This window comes from Stenella coeruleoalba, assembly GCF_951394435.1.
Source record: "Stenella coeruleoalba genome assembly, chromosome: 5".
NCBI classification, from domain to species: Eukaryota; Metazoa; Chordata; class Mammalia; order Artiodactyla; family Delphinidae; genus Stenella; species Stenella coeruleoalba.
Window position 1 is genome coordinate 86,244,719 of NC_137150.1, and position 13,474 is coordinate 86,258,192.

Here is a 13,474-nt window from a genome sequence, read left to right on the forward strand (position 1 = left end):
AGTAATGAAAAACCAATACAGAGACTCTCTGCCCAAAATAAGAATATCCAATACCCCACCACTTAGTTATTACCAATGTGATGTTGATGCAAACTATACAGGTTAAAAAAAAAAATCAACTCTTTTATTCTCAACACCTGTGCTCCATAAATGAGCATGCTGAAAGTGTTTACTTCTCTGCAGATTCTGAACTTCTTTCTAGAGGGAAGATCCATGCTTTAAAATAGGATTATGTTTAAGATTGTGGCTGCTTGATTTACATAGATCCTCATTCTCTATGATAGTATTATGCATCCCCACCCTTGCCACGGCCCCAAAGTGTGCAGGATAAACTTCCCTGCCCCTTGACTACAGCCTCAGCTATTTGACTGATGGAATATGACACAAGTGATGGTGTGCCAACTCCAAGCCCAGGACTTAAGAGGAACCTTATATTTTTGGTCACCCCTCCTTTGCTTCTACCACTGCCAGGGCCAGGCCACTAGCTCAACAAGGAAAAGAACCATGAGGAGTAGAACCAACCCCAACCTGAGAAGAACCAAGCTCAGGAGGCTCCACAGCTTAAAACAGTGCCACCCAGCTGAGCCCAGCCCAGATTGGTCCTACCTGAGACAACACACAGATGTGTGATCCAGGACAAACGATTGCCGTAAGCCACTGAGTTTGGGGGATAGTTTATTATGTGGCAATAGATAACAGCTACAAAGACCCAGGATATGCATCAGCAGCAACAGTGGTCCTGACAAGCTATTTATTCCTAAGAAAGTCATAGTAAAAGCTTAAATACCCACCACAGAAGAGTTCATCACTTTCATCAAAGCAGTCATTTACTCCATCACAGCGCTGGGCCTGAGGGACACATAAACCGGAGGAGCATCTAAAAGATCCAACAGGACAGGCTAGAGACAATAAGACACAGGAAATCTGTGTGGGTCCCTAAAAGTCACCAGACCACATTAACAAAGAAATGTGAATCGTTAAGTGGCTGAGTGGCAACATAGCGGTAGTAATTATACAATTTCTCCATCAAAGCGAAGCTATAGCTGGTAATTGAAAGACCAAAAAGGAGTATTTAAGAACAAAGAAATCAAACTAATCCACCAGAAGCTCTGAGTCGACATTGCAGCCAGGTCACACGTACAAATTCCTACACCTCCATCCCTGACTCAGCAACCTGGCTTTATCCCAGACTTGGAGCAAGAGAAAGCTGGAAGCTGCCTTTGAGTCCAGTATGCTCAGCGTGCAGTCTTTAGAATCCCCGGGGAATTTAAATGGCCTTCTGGTGTTTCTGAATCCCCTATGACCAGATGCATTATTCTGAGGGTTGGTGCCTTTAATTACATTTTCAAGGGATCTCTATGGCAAAATGTATTAGGAACCACTGATCTTAGAAGTTGGACCTAGAGAGATTAATGACTGGTTTCAAAACTCAGGACTCCTAGGGCACTTCAACCAGGCTACTCATCAAAGATCCATTCCCTGGAATGGAATCTTTAATCCTGGGCTTACAGCTAAACATGATAGTACTAATAAGTCCTTTCTCTCTGCCGTGGTCTAAACATTTGTGTGCCCCAGCCCCCAGATTCATATGTTGAAATCCTAACGCCCAGGGTGATGGTAGGGGGAAGTGGGGCCTTCAGGAGGTGATAAGTGATGGAGGCAGAGCCCTCATGAATGGGATGAGTGCCTGCCTTATAAAAGAGGCCGCATGCTAACACATATATAAGGAATTTAAGAAAAAAATAATGTCATGAAGAACCTAGGGGTAAGACAGGAATAAAGACACAGACCTACTAGAGAATGGATTTGAGGATACGGGGAGGGGGAAGGGTAAGCTGTGACAAAGCAAGAGAGTGGCATGGACATATACACACTACCAAACGTAAAATAGCTAGTGGGAAGCAGCCGCATAGCACAGGAAGATCAGCTCGGTGCTTTGCGACCACCTAGAGGGGTGGGATAGGGAGGGTGGGAGGGAGGGAGATGCAAGGGGGAAGAGATATGGGAACATATGTATATGTATAACTGATTCACTTTGTTATAAAGCAGAAACTAACACCCCATTGTAAAGCAATTATACTCCAATAAAGATGTAAAAAAAAAAAAAAAGAGGCCGCACAGAGCACTCTCACCCCTTCTGCCATGCGAGGGCACAACGAGAAGTCTGAGACCAGAAGATGGCACTCACTCAACCATGCCGGCACCCTGATCTTGGACTTCCAGACTCTAGAACTGTGAGAAATAAATTTCTGTTCTTTATTAGCTACCTATCCTGTGCTTCGTGCAAAAGAATGGGGAGGGTGCATGGTCAGGTCAACCACTAACTCAACGGCACACGATGGAGAGCATGAGCTCCTAGGAAATACCCACGGTTTGAAATAAGAGTTAAAAATAAGATGGCTTACTAGTTACCTGTATCATTGATGGGAATTATAATATTCTGATATTCAGAAATGTAATAATTCTGAATCCAGAAGCAGGTATGTTAGCATTGGCAAAGAAGGAAGGGTCTAACTGAGCTTTCTCTCAGGACTTAACCTCATGGATTCCTAAGTGGTCAACTCTTACTTTCCCCCTTTTAAAATGGGTTGAGACACAATCACTGTTTCTCCAAGCACAGAGTGGCATCCCAGTGGCAGGAGAAGTGACTGTAGGTGGAATACAGACGAAAGCCTCCTATTTGAATTGTCATATATTTTAATTTCTACTACAAAAAAATACAATTAGATTATTAAACCTCAGAGACTACCATTTAAGACAAAAAAAAAAAAAAACAAAAACGGGTTGAGAATTTCCTGAGTCAGTATCTACTCTCTCCAGCACTAATGACTTCCCTCAGACATTGCCTTTTCTGCTGACCGCTTCCTGGCCACTGTTCCAGCAGTTCTCAGTGTGAAGTTCAACACTCTGCAGGCCGCTATTTGGACTCTCCTTGAAAGACCAGTCCTTCTATGCATCAGAAGCCACAGTGAGTTGCAGCTGCTGCCCTCCGATCCATCAAATGTTGGCGTAAACCTCATATTTACAAAAGCTTATGGCTAGCAAGAAGAACAATGAATCAAGAAATTGTCCTACATTTCAGGAATAATGTAAGAAACTATTTTTCAATTGTAACAAACAACGATATTATTTCTTCTATAATTTAAACTTCAGCATAATAAATACATAATTGTATGTAATATTTATCATATATTTTGTTCTTACTATATAGTTATTTAAGTATTATTATAAAAGTATACTAGTCAATAGCAGAAATAAAGAAGCAGTTTTCATTCCTTAAATTCTCAACGCTTAGAGTCATAAAGCGTTAGCCTCTGTTTAACCCTTCATTACGGTTTTCTAAGGGGCTGATCCCCGGCTTACGTTGACTGATGTTGTAACTGCCATATTCCACCAAAAGTGGCTTGTCCGAAAGCCTTGAACTGCACTGAAGCTGAACGTGAACCAAGGAGTTGGGCACTCGGAAAATCGTCTGGTGGTCCATGTAGGAGCCGCAGTACCTGAGGAGTGAGGGTAGGGGGACACACAGCATGAGGGCTGTCAACTGCATTCCTGTCTTCTGTCAACAGCGAATTCACTGATATTTTGGTCATTTGAGCTTCATAAACGGAGATGCTTATGGTAGAGCTGATGGTAGTTATCCATCCTATGCTAAGTGATTGTCATTGAGTCACTTCTGCCCCCTTGATTTTCTCCTCTGCTAAATAAAACAATAGCGTTACTACCAACTATCTGTTACCTGTTGCTTTCCTCACCAATACTTATAATTAGAAGAAATACAGGTTTAATTCTCCTAGGGCTCTCTCTTCTTTGAACATAAATAACTGCCTAACAAAAAAAATTGCCTACTCTGGCCACAAACCTCTCTGCGGGGCAGAGTGGAACCCATGAACTCAGGTTGAAAACATGCAGAGAATTCCAGCAACACTTAAAGCAAAAGACAACAATCTTTCAACCTAAATTGAACTCTGATATGCACTTCAGGGCTTGTACTTGGCAAAATTTCAAAATAGTGATGTCTATCTGCAATATTCCCCTACCTTGGTTTTGCTTTGCATCACCTAGGAGAAAATGTCCCTCCTATTAGTAATCCTTGCATGAGCACTGCCGTTAGTGGAACATGAAGTACGATTACACTGGGGCCCATGGTGAGTTAGGCTTCTGCCTTGTGTGAGCAAGACTTTCCCAGGTGTCTATTGTTTCTCAAAGGGAAACAGTAGACACTAGGCTTGAAGGGGGACGTCCTCCACTGGAATCTGTTAACGCCCATCACTCCAGGTCCCCAAAGCATTTGGGAACCACACATTTCATGGATCAGATGTTGGCATTCAATGTGAAGAGCACGGGGATAACCTATCATCTTACAGTTCAAAGCATTCACGTATATTTCAGGACGAATCTTTTGCAATTGGCTGAAGTTCAGGAGCTGATCGGCGGATAAACCAGCTCCTGGGATACGAGGAAGAGACAGCAGCTGCAGGTGGCCACCTGGCTAAGCGGAAGCCAGCATCTGAGAGGTGCATGAAAGCCTAGTCAAGCTCTTGGGGCCAGAGTCTACTCTAGTTGGTCATCTTGGGATCAGAAGCCTGCATTCTAAAATCATGATGATTGTTATCTGTATCTCATAGTTTTTATTGGAATTCTCCATTAATATTTACTAGAGTTTTCTTGCAAAGATTAGCCTCACTTCAACATTAAAGAGGAGTTAAGAGGAAAGGGGTCAAGCATGAAACCATGCTTGGGCTGGAGTTTACAGGGGGACAGTATGTAATGGGGCATAGTGGTGGTTTATGAAATGAAAGTAAAATAAAGCGAGAGATTGGAGAAACCCAGCAAGTGTTAGTTTACGTGGGCAGACACGTGACAGCTAAGAAAACTGAGACATAAAGAGGTGAAGTAATTTGTTAAAGTTCAAATAGCTAGTAAGCAGAGGCAGCATTAGGACCCAGTTCACCAGATACTAAACCCTAGCACTTTCTAACGCACCAATAGCCTTGCCCTCCGGAACTTTGCTGGACAAAAGCTTAGGAAGGCTGTCCATTTCTTCAGATTTGTATACTGCATTCTAGTTGCCCTGAGCACTCATACCCCACGCCTATGTTCCCTGAATTCAAGATCACTAGGCTTCCTGGTCTCAGCATTACTTTTTCTCCCTTCTCCATGACAGACCCAAAGCCTTTAGGCTAACCTTAGCAGCAAGGTGCCAGGAATTAGTTCAGTCAGAGCCTTTCTAATGAAAAGGACGGATAATGGGAAGGGCTGGCATTTTAAATCCCATGGGTACAACTAGTATCAAAAGAATCTGATAGAATTTCAGCCAACCCACAAGACAAAATGAAGAGCTGGTATTTGCAGAAGGAAACTATTCATATTTTGGCAGCAATACATCATGGGTGGCAGGGGTTGCTACTTAGGGGGAAAAAGCATCTCATTTTCAAAGCACTGCTTTATTTTAAGCATACAAGCTTACAGTAGATTTGTAAAGATTTGTTTTCTGGACCGCTAATTAAATACCAAAATGCAGTATCTTTAAAGCCTTGGGGCACATTCCATAGTATTTATGCATCCAATGTCATTTCCTTAGCAATCCTATTAATCATATTAATCATTGCTAAGACGTTCTGGTGTGTGGTAAGCATCATTTCATTGAATTCTTACCGAAAAACCCCACCTCATTACCTCATTTTACAGACTGACAAAGTGATTAAATAATTTGTCCTAGTTAATGTAGCTACTAAACAGCAAGGCTGCAATTTGAACCTAGGTCTTCTGCCTCCTACTTAATAGACCCTTGATTCAAAAATACTCCCAAAAGGAGTACAAGCCACATGTTAATAATGGATCCAAGAAAACCATTAAATCAGGGAAATTCTATTCCAAGTCATTGATTCTAGGATCAATGACTATTTAGCAAGTCATCTAAGAGTCTAAATGAAATCAAAGAAGGTTGTTCAGGAAAATCATTTAGAAAGGGAAGGTTTCATTCATGGAATAGCTGTGAGCAAAGAATTAGCAGACAAGTCCCTCAGGCTAACTTCAAAAGTTTCCTTAAAGTAAACTGAGAAGCTATTTGGCAAAGACAGGGCATCCTGTATTTTTTTTTTAATACAAGACCTATTATAACTTTAGAAGCAAGTAAACAATAACAACAGCTAAAGGATGAATTAAGGGAGAGAGTAAGGACCTTCTAGATCAGTTCAGGAAGCCCAGGTGCCTAAATTTCTCTCAGCTTCTTTCTCCTACTAAACAGAACTGGCTAATGGTTTTTAGCTTTTGTAATCATCAGGACTTCTATTTACTATTTTCCTCCATGGCTGCAATGGTTTTTCTGCCAATTATTTTTGTAAAGTATGGAGCAGGTACATCCATAGCCCGGCAGTACAGAGCAGTGATGGAAACAGGGACTTGGGAGCCATAAGGATTTGAATCCTGGGTTAATCTCTTATGAGCTGAGTGACTTTGAGCAAGTTATTTAACTCCTGTAGTCCTCAGTTCCCCTGTCTGTAAGTAGTAAAGTGCAGACTCTCTGGGGGAAAGGAATCCAAGGCTTTGAACTACTGGGTGAGGCTTTTCATTAGATTCTTCACATATGGAAACCACTTACATGTGCTCATTAATTTCCCACCATCCGTGGTCACAGCCTTTCAAACTCTTCTTGGTTATTGAATAGTTATGGAATTTCAGTGCTATGCCGAGAGTTGATAGGGGAGTCTATGAAAAACAAACGTAAGTCAGAAAAATGACTCAATTGAAGAATATGTTTCAGACTAAGATTTTGTTACTCAGAACTCATTCCTTGGGCTTGCTATTTTAAGGGCATTTTATTCTCTGTGCCCTGTGGCCCTTGGTGGGGTAGACCAGCTCCCCTGAACAAACTGACCTGAAGAGGAGAGCACAACAGAGAAGGAAGTGAGCTGCCTCCCCAGCCCACCCTGTGCTCAAGGAGCAGCTGTGATGCCCCAGTGTGATGAGCTGAGATAGATACATTAGATCACCTCTAGGTTTCAGTTTCCTCCAAGTAAGTGAGCTTAACTTTGAAAACACCCGCTTGTTAGCAAGTTTACACACTTTCCTCCTTAGATGACAATAATGACAGTTTATTTAAGGCACTATTCTGATTCTTTAGATAAAGGAGGAATGAATCAGCATCCTCTTCATATTAAACCTTGGTATTTCAGAAGTTTCTGAGTCATCCCTACATCTTCTCTGAAGAGATCAAACAAGGGAAGCAGCTGCTTATGTGGTACGTGCACAAGTGAGCGCATACACACACACACACTCACATGTACACACACGCAATGCAACTGGCCTTGTTGTGACATTGTATGACATGCACATACGTCACATCTGATATGCCATAATTTTTGTTTTAATTTTCACTTTAGCCCAGGAATTATTTAAGAGAGAGTTCTTACATTTCCAGGGAGCAGAATTTTGGCTTCCCTATTTTCAAGGTTTTAAATTCTATCTGAGTTAGATAACAGATTATTTATTGCAGTATAGCTTTTAATTTTTTAATTTACTAACAATTTTGTTGGGATCAAATTTATGAAGACCCCAAGGTCATTTTTTAAAAGGGTAATTTCTGTTTATATATATTACCAAACTCATTATTTGTATGATTTAATACTCTTCCTAGCCTTATTTATTGTCCCCCACTGTCTCTGTCATGAACCAAGAGAAAGGAAAATCTCTTATTGAAGCACTCTCCATTTCTCTTTGTACTTCATATAGGTTTTACGAGTATTAACGCTATACCCTCTGGTGCATAAATAATTGTAGTAATTAGATCGTTATGTGGATCGCCCTCTTCGTCACTGCAGATTGCCTTCCTTTTCCCACTGAATGCCGTAATTCCAGCATTGTCTGGCATTAAGGCTGTGATCCTTGCTTTCTGATTGCTTACATATGCCTAGTATGATATTGCCCATCCTTTTATTTTCAACTTTACTAAATCACTTTTTAAATTCATTTTGTCTTTTAAAAACAACATACAGTTAAGTTTTAGGTAATACTTTGCAATTCAATCCTACTGTCTTATCCCTTTAACAGATGAGTTTTGTCCATTGACTTTTATTGCTCTGACAGACATTTGGTTTTTCAGTTATGTCATCATATTTTATGTTATAGTTTCTTTGCTGTATGGTGTACTTCTTTCTAACTTGTGTTTAAATATAGCTCCTCTCCCGCCTTAGTCTACCTTTGAGAGGAAATGGATTGGGCACTTTATGACTGATTTAAACATAACAACATGGTTAGGCAGGTAGTATGATTTGATTCCCATCTTATAGAAGAAGAAACCTAGACTAACCAAAGACAAGCAAATTTCCCCACGCAGACCAGAAACTCAAACCAGTCCTGCATTTCTCTGAAGGCCTCCCTTTTCTCAGCACTGCCTGGAAACCCATGTCGGGAACCCCAGAGGAACAGGATTGTCTTTCATTCACCACAAGACTCACAAGACTCATGAGAATACATATCACACTTTTTTCACTCTTGTCATTTGGTTATTTCTTCACATTAAAAAAAAGAAAAAAAGATGTGAACTGAAAGATAGTAAGTATATTTAAGGAATCAATTAAATTTTCTAGCATGAGAACATATTCCAATGCAATCCTCCACCAAGAAGCTTGCTTGGGCATTTTCACTGAGTTCCAGAGCGCTGAAACAAAATAGATTTATATGCACCCCAAGCAAAAAGCCTCTCCACAGTGAAAGGAAATATGTCCCCTTGCACACTGATTCCGCTGACACAGAATCATACACTATTCTACTTTCGTGCTCAGATTGGCCAAGAGACTCTACTGATATTACCGTCCTTGATAAATGGATGGATGAGGTGCAGTTTCACAAAGGATTGCAAGCTATTTCAACAAATGAACGAGAAACGTGAAACCACTAAGTACGCTATTTCCCTCTATGTTCTGTACTCTCTGTTCCCACTGCCCAATGCTGTACCTTTGTTTTGGGAACTTTAACCAAGTAAGGAGAGGAATTCTTCTGATCTGGACCTGCTATATTTAAATATCTCTCTAGTCAGTGATGGTAACAAAATGCAGGACATACCTTACTTTTGGTCACCCCTAACTTGCCAGTGGTTGTGTATACGTGTACACACAACACAAGAACCCACCTCAGATGAGCACTGGAAAATTCTTTGGCAAATATGCTTGCCGCAGAAGCATGGAAGAGAGGCTCCCTTCTGGGGAATCCCATCTATTTCCTGTGTGATATGAGAAGGTGAAATTGCATGGCCCACAGTGATCCCTGCTTATGTCTGGTGGACCTAACTGGGTGGTGCTGGGCTGATGACATCTGTGATAAAACAACTCTAGGGACTGCTTTACTTTTTCTTCTAAGACTCTAAAACAAAACTGATTATTTGGAAAACAAAAAGAAGGAAGAGAGAGGGAGATGAATATTCAGATAAGTGAATGTTATGACAGATAGGGAAGCTGAACATCTTTAGGAGCCCAGAAAAGGAGAGGCTGTTGAATTTATTTATGGAGGGGGTGTGATCCCTTTTAATCCTACATGGGTCACTTACTATTGGAGTGGCCTCTGGCAAATGCTTTGTCCCCATTTCTGTTTCCTTGTCTATAAAACAACCAGAATATTGCTCCTACATCAGAGGTATGCTTTGAAGAGCAAATAAAATTATGTGTGCTGAAAACACTGAAGTACTAAACAAATGTAAACAACATATTATAACCACAAAGTCCTTTTTTGGTTTTATTGATTTAATATCTCCTTCCTGCCCTGTAGTCTGTTAGTTCTGTGAGAGAAGGACTTTGGTAACCTTGCTACTAGGCATCCCTGTACAGTGACTGACATGCAGCAGATATTCAACAAACATTTGTTGAACAGACAGGAGAGCTTGGGAGACGAATCAGATGAGCTTTAAGTTGGAGCAAGAGTTAATCCTTCTCAGGTAAATAAGACCTTAAAAACTCAGCTAGAAGTGAGTTTGAGAAGGGAATTTATTGTTATTCAGGAGATTTGGAAATCAAACCAGTCACTAAGAAGGATTGAGGATGATAAAATTAACTCTTGTGCATAAAAGGTTTTATCATGACTTGAGTCAATATTTTTGTTACTTAGGTCATACAGTTCTTCGTCATTTTTATTAAATGCAAAGATATTTAACAGGTCACAAATTATTTTTTACATGATTTCCATTGAGAAACATGATCTCTAAAGACAAAGCAGAAGCCACAATGAGACAGTAGGAGGGGTGCAATCACAGTAAAATCATATCCCATAACTGCTGGGTGGGTGAATCACAAAATGGAGAACACTTATACCACAGAAGTCCACCCATTGGAGTGAAGGTTCTGAGCGCCATGTCAGGCTTCCCAACCTGGGGGAGGAGGAATTCCTAGAGAATCAGACTTTGAAGGTTAGCGGGATTTCATTGCAGGTCTTTGACAGGAGACTGGGAGAAACAGAGACGGTACTCGTGGAGGGCACACACAAAGTAGTCTGTGCACTGGGAGCTAGGGGAAGGAGCAGTGACCCCATAGGAGACAGAACCAGACCTATCTGCTAGTGTTGGAGGGTCTCCTGCAGAAGAGAGGGGTGGCTGTGGCACACCGCGGGGACAAGGACACTGGCAGCAGAAGTTCTGGGAAGGACTCCTTGGGGTGAGACCTCACAGAGTCCACCATTAGCCCGACCAAAGAGCCCAGGTAGGCTCCAGTGTTGGGTCACCTCAGGCCAAAGAACCAACAGGGAGGGAACCCAGCCCCACCCATCAGCAGACAAGTGGATTAAAGTTTTACTGAGCTCTGCCCACCAGAGCAACAGCCAGCTCTACCCACCACTAGGCCCTCTGATCAGGAAGCTTGCACAAGCCTCTTAGATAGCCTCATCCACCAGAGGGCAGATAGCAGAAGCAAGAAGAACTACAATCCTGCAGCCTGTGGAACAAAAACCACATTCACAGAAAGACAGACAAGATGAAAAGGCAGAGGGTTATGTAAGAGATGAAGGAACAAGATAAAACCCCAGAAAAACAACTAAATGAAGTGGAGATAGGCAACCTTCCAGAAAAAGAAATCAGAATAATGATAGTGAAGATGATCCAGGACCTCGGAAAAAGAATGGAGGCAAAGATCGAGAAGATGCAAGAAATGTTTAACAAAGATCTAGAAAAATTAAAGAACAAACAGAGATGAACAATACAATAACTGAAATGAAAACTACACTAGAAGGAATCAATAGCAGAATAATGGAGGCAGAAGAACGGATAAGTGACCTGGAAGACAGAATGGTGAAATTCACTGCTGGAGAACAGAATAAAGAAAAAAGAATGAAAAGAAATGAAGACCTAAGCGACCTCTGGGACAACATTGAACACAACAACATTCACATTATAGGGGTTACAGAAGGAGAAGAGAGAGAGAAAGGACCCGAGAAAATATTTGAAGAGATTATAGAAGAAAACATCCCTAACAAGGGAAAGGAAATAGCCACCCAAGTCCAGGAAGTGCAGAGAGTCCCATACAGGATAAACCCAAGGAGAAACACGTTGACACACATAGTAATCAAACTGGCAAAAATTAAAGACAAAGAAAAATTATTTAAAGCAGCAAGGGAAAAATGACAAATAATATACAAGGGAACTGCCATAAGGTTAACAGCTGATTTCTCAGCAGAAACTATACAAGCCAGAAGGGAGTGGCATGATATACTTAAAGAGATGAAAGGGAAGAACTTACAACCAAGATTACTCTACCCAGGAAGGATCTCATTCAGATTCGATGGAGAAATCAAAAGCTTTACAGACAAGCAAAAGCTAAGAGAATTCAGCACCACAAAATTAGCTCTACAACAAATGCTAAAGGAACTTCTCTAAGTGAGAAACACAAGAAAAAAAAGGACCTACAAAACCAAGACTAAAACAATTAAGAAAATGGTCATAGGAACACACATATCAATAATTACCTTAAACGTGAATGGATTAAATGTTCCAACCAAAAGACACAGGCTTGCAGAATGGATACAAAACAGCACCCATATATATGCTGTCTACAAGAGACCCACTTCAGATCTAGGGACACATACAGACTGAAAGTGAGGGGATGGAAAAAGATATTCCATGCAAATGGAAATCAAAAGAAAGCTGGAGTAGCAATAAACATATCATATAAAATAGACTTTAAAATAAAGAATGTTACAAGAGACAAGGAAAGACACTACATAATGATCAATGGATCAATCCAAGAAGAAGAAATAAAACTTATAAATATATATGCACACAACATAGGAGCACATCAACATATAAGGCAACTGTTAACAGCTATAAAAGAGGAAATCGACAGTAACACAATAATATTGGGGGGACTTTAACACCTCACTTAGACCAATGGACAGATCGTTCAAAATGAAAATAAATAAGGAAACACAAGCTTTAAATAACACAATAGATATTTAATTGATATTTATAGGACATTCCATCCAAAAACAGCAGATTACACTTTCTTCTCAAGTGTGCATGGAAGACTCTCCAGGATAGATCACATCTTGGGCCACAAATAAAGCCTCAGTAAATTTATGAAAATTGAAATCATATCAAGCATCTTTTCTGACCACAATGCTATGAGATTAGAAATGAATTACAGGGAAATAAAAGTAAAAAACACAAACACACGGATGCTAAACAATACATTACTAAATAACCAAGAGATCACAGAAGAAATCAAAGATTAAATTAAAAAAATACATAGAGACAAATTACAATGAAAACATGATGATCCAAAACCTATGGGATGCAGAAAACTCAGTTCTAAGAGGGAAGTTTATAGCTATACAAGCCTACCTCAAGAAACAAGAAAAATCTCAAATAAACAATCTCACCTTACACGTAAAGGAACTACAGAAAGAAGAACAAACAAAACCCAAAGTTAGCAGAAGGAAAGAAATCATAAAGATCTGAGCAGAAATAAATGAAATAGAAACAAAGAAACCAATAGCAAAGATCAATAAAACTAAAAGCTGGTTCTTTGAGAAGATAAAAAATATTTGTAAATCATTAGCTAGACTCATCAAGAAAAGAGGGAGAGGACTGAAATCAATAAAATTAGAAATGAAAAAGGAGAAGTTACAACAGACATTGCAGAAATACAAAGCACCCTAAGAGACTATGGCAAGCAACTCTATGCCAACAAAATGGACAACCTGGAAGAAATGGACAAATTCTTAGAGAGGTATAACTTTCCAAGACTGAAGCAGGAAGAAATAGAAAATATGAACAGACCAATCACAAGTAATGAAATTGAAACTGTGATTAAAAATCTTCCATCAAACAAAAGTCCAGGACCAGATGCCTTCACAGGTGAATTCTATCAGAGATTTAGAGAAGAGCTAACACCCATCCTTCTCAAACTCTTCCAAAAAATTGCAGAGGAAGGAACACTCCCAAACTCATTCTATGAGGCCACCATCACCCTGATACCAAAAACAAAGATACTAC

General features: G+C 40.3%; 1 protein-coding gene across 2 annotated transcripts in view; it reads right to left on the reverse strand.

Moving 5' to 3' along the window:
- The window catches only part of TMPRSS7 (transmembrane serine protease 7), a gene marked incomplete at both ends in the record, with an annotated part of 49,821 nt that overhangs the window by 10,466 nt on the left and 25,881 nt on the right, over positions 1-13,474 (reverse strand). For both annotated transcript variants that reach the window (XM_079923026.1, XM_079923027.1), the window contains 3 exons: positions 792-899; positions 3,364-3,500; positions 6,605-6,711. In XM_079923026.1, coding sequence (XP_079779152.1) covers positions 792-899; positions 3,364-3,500; positions 6,605-6,711 — 352 coding nt within the window. The remainder of the gene's footprint in view (positions 1-791; positions 900-3,363; positions 3,501-6,604; positions 6,712-13,474) is intronic.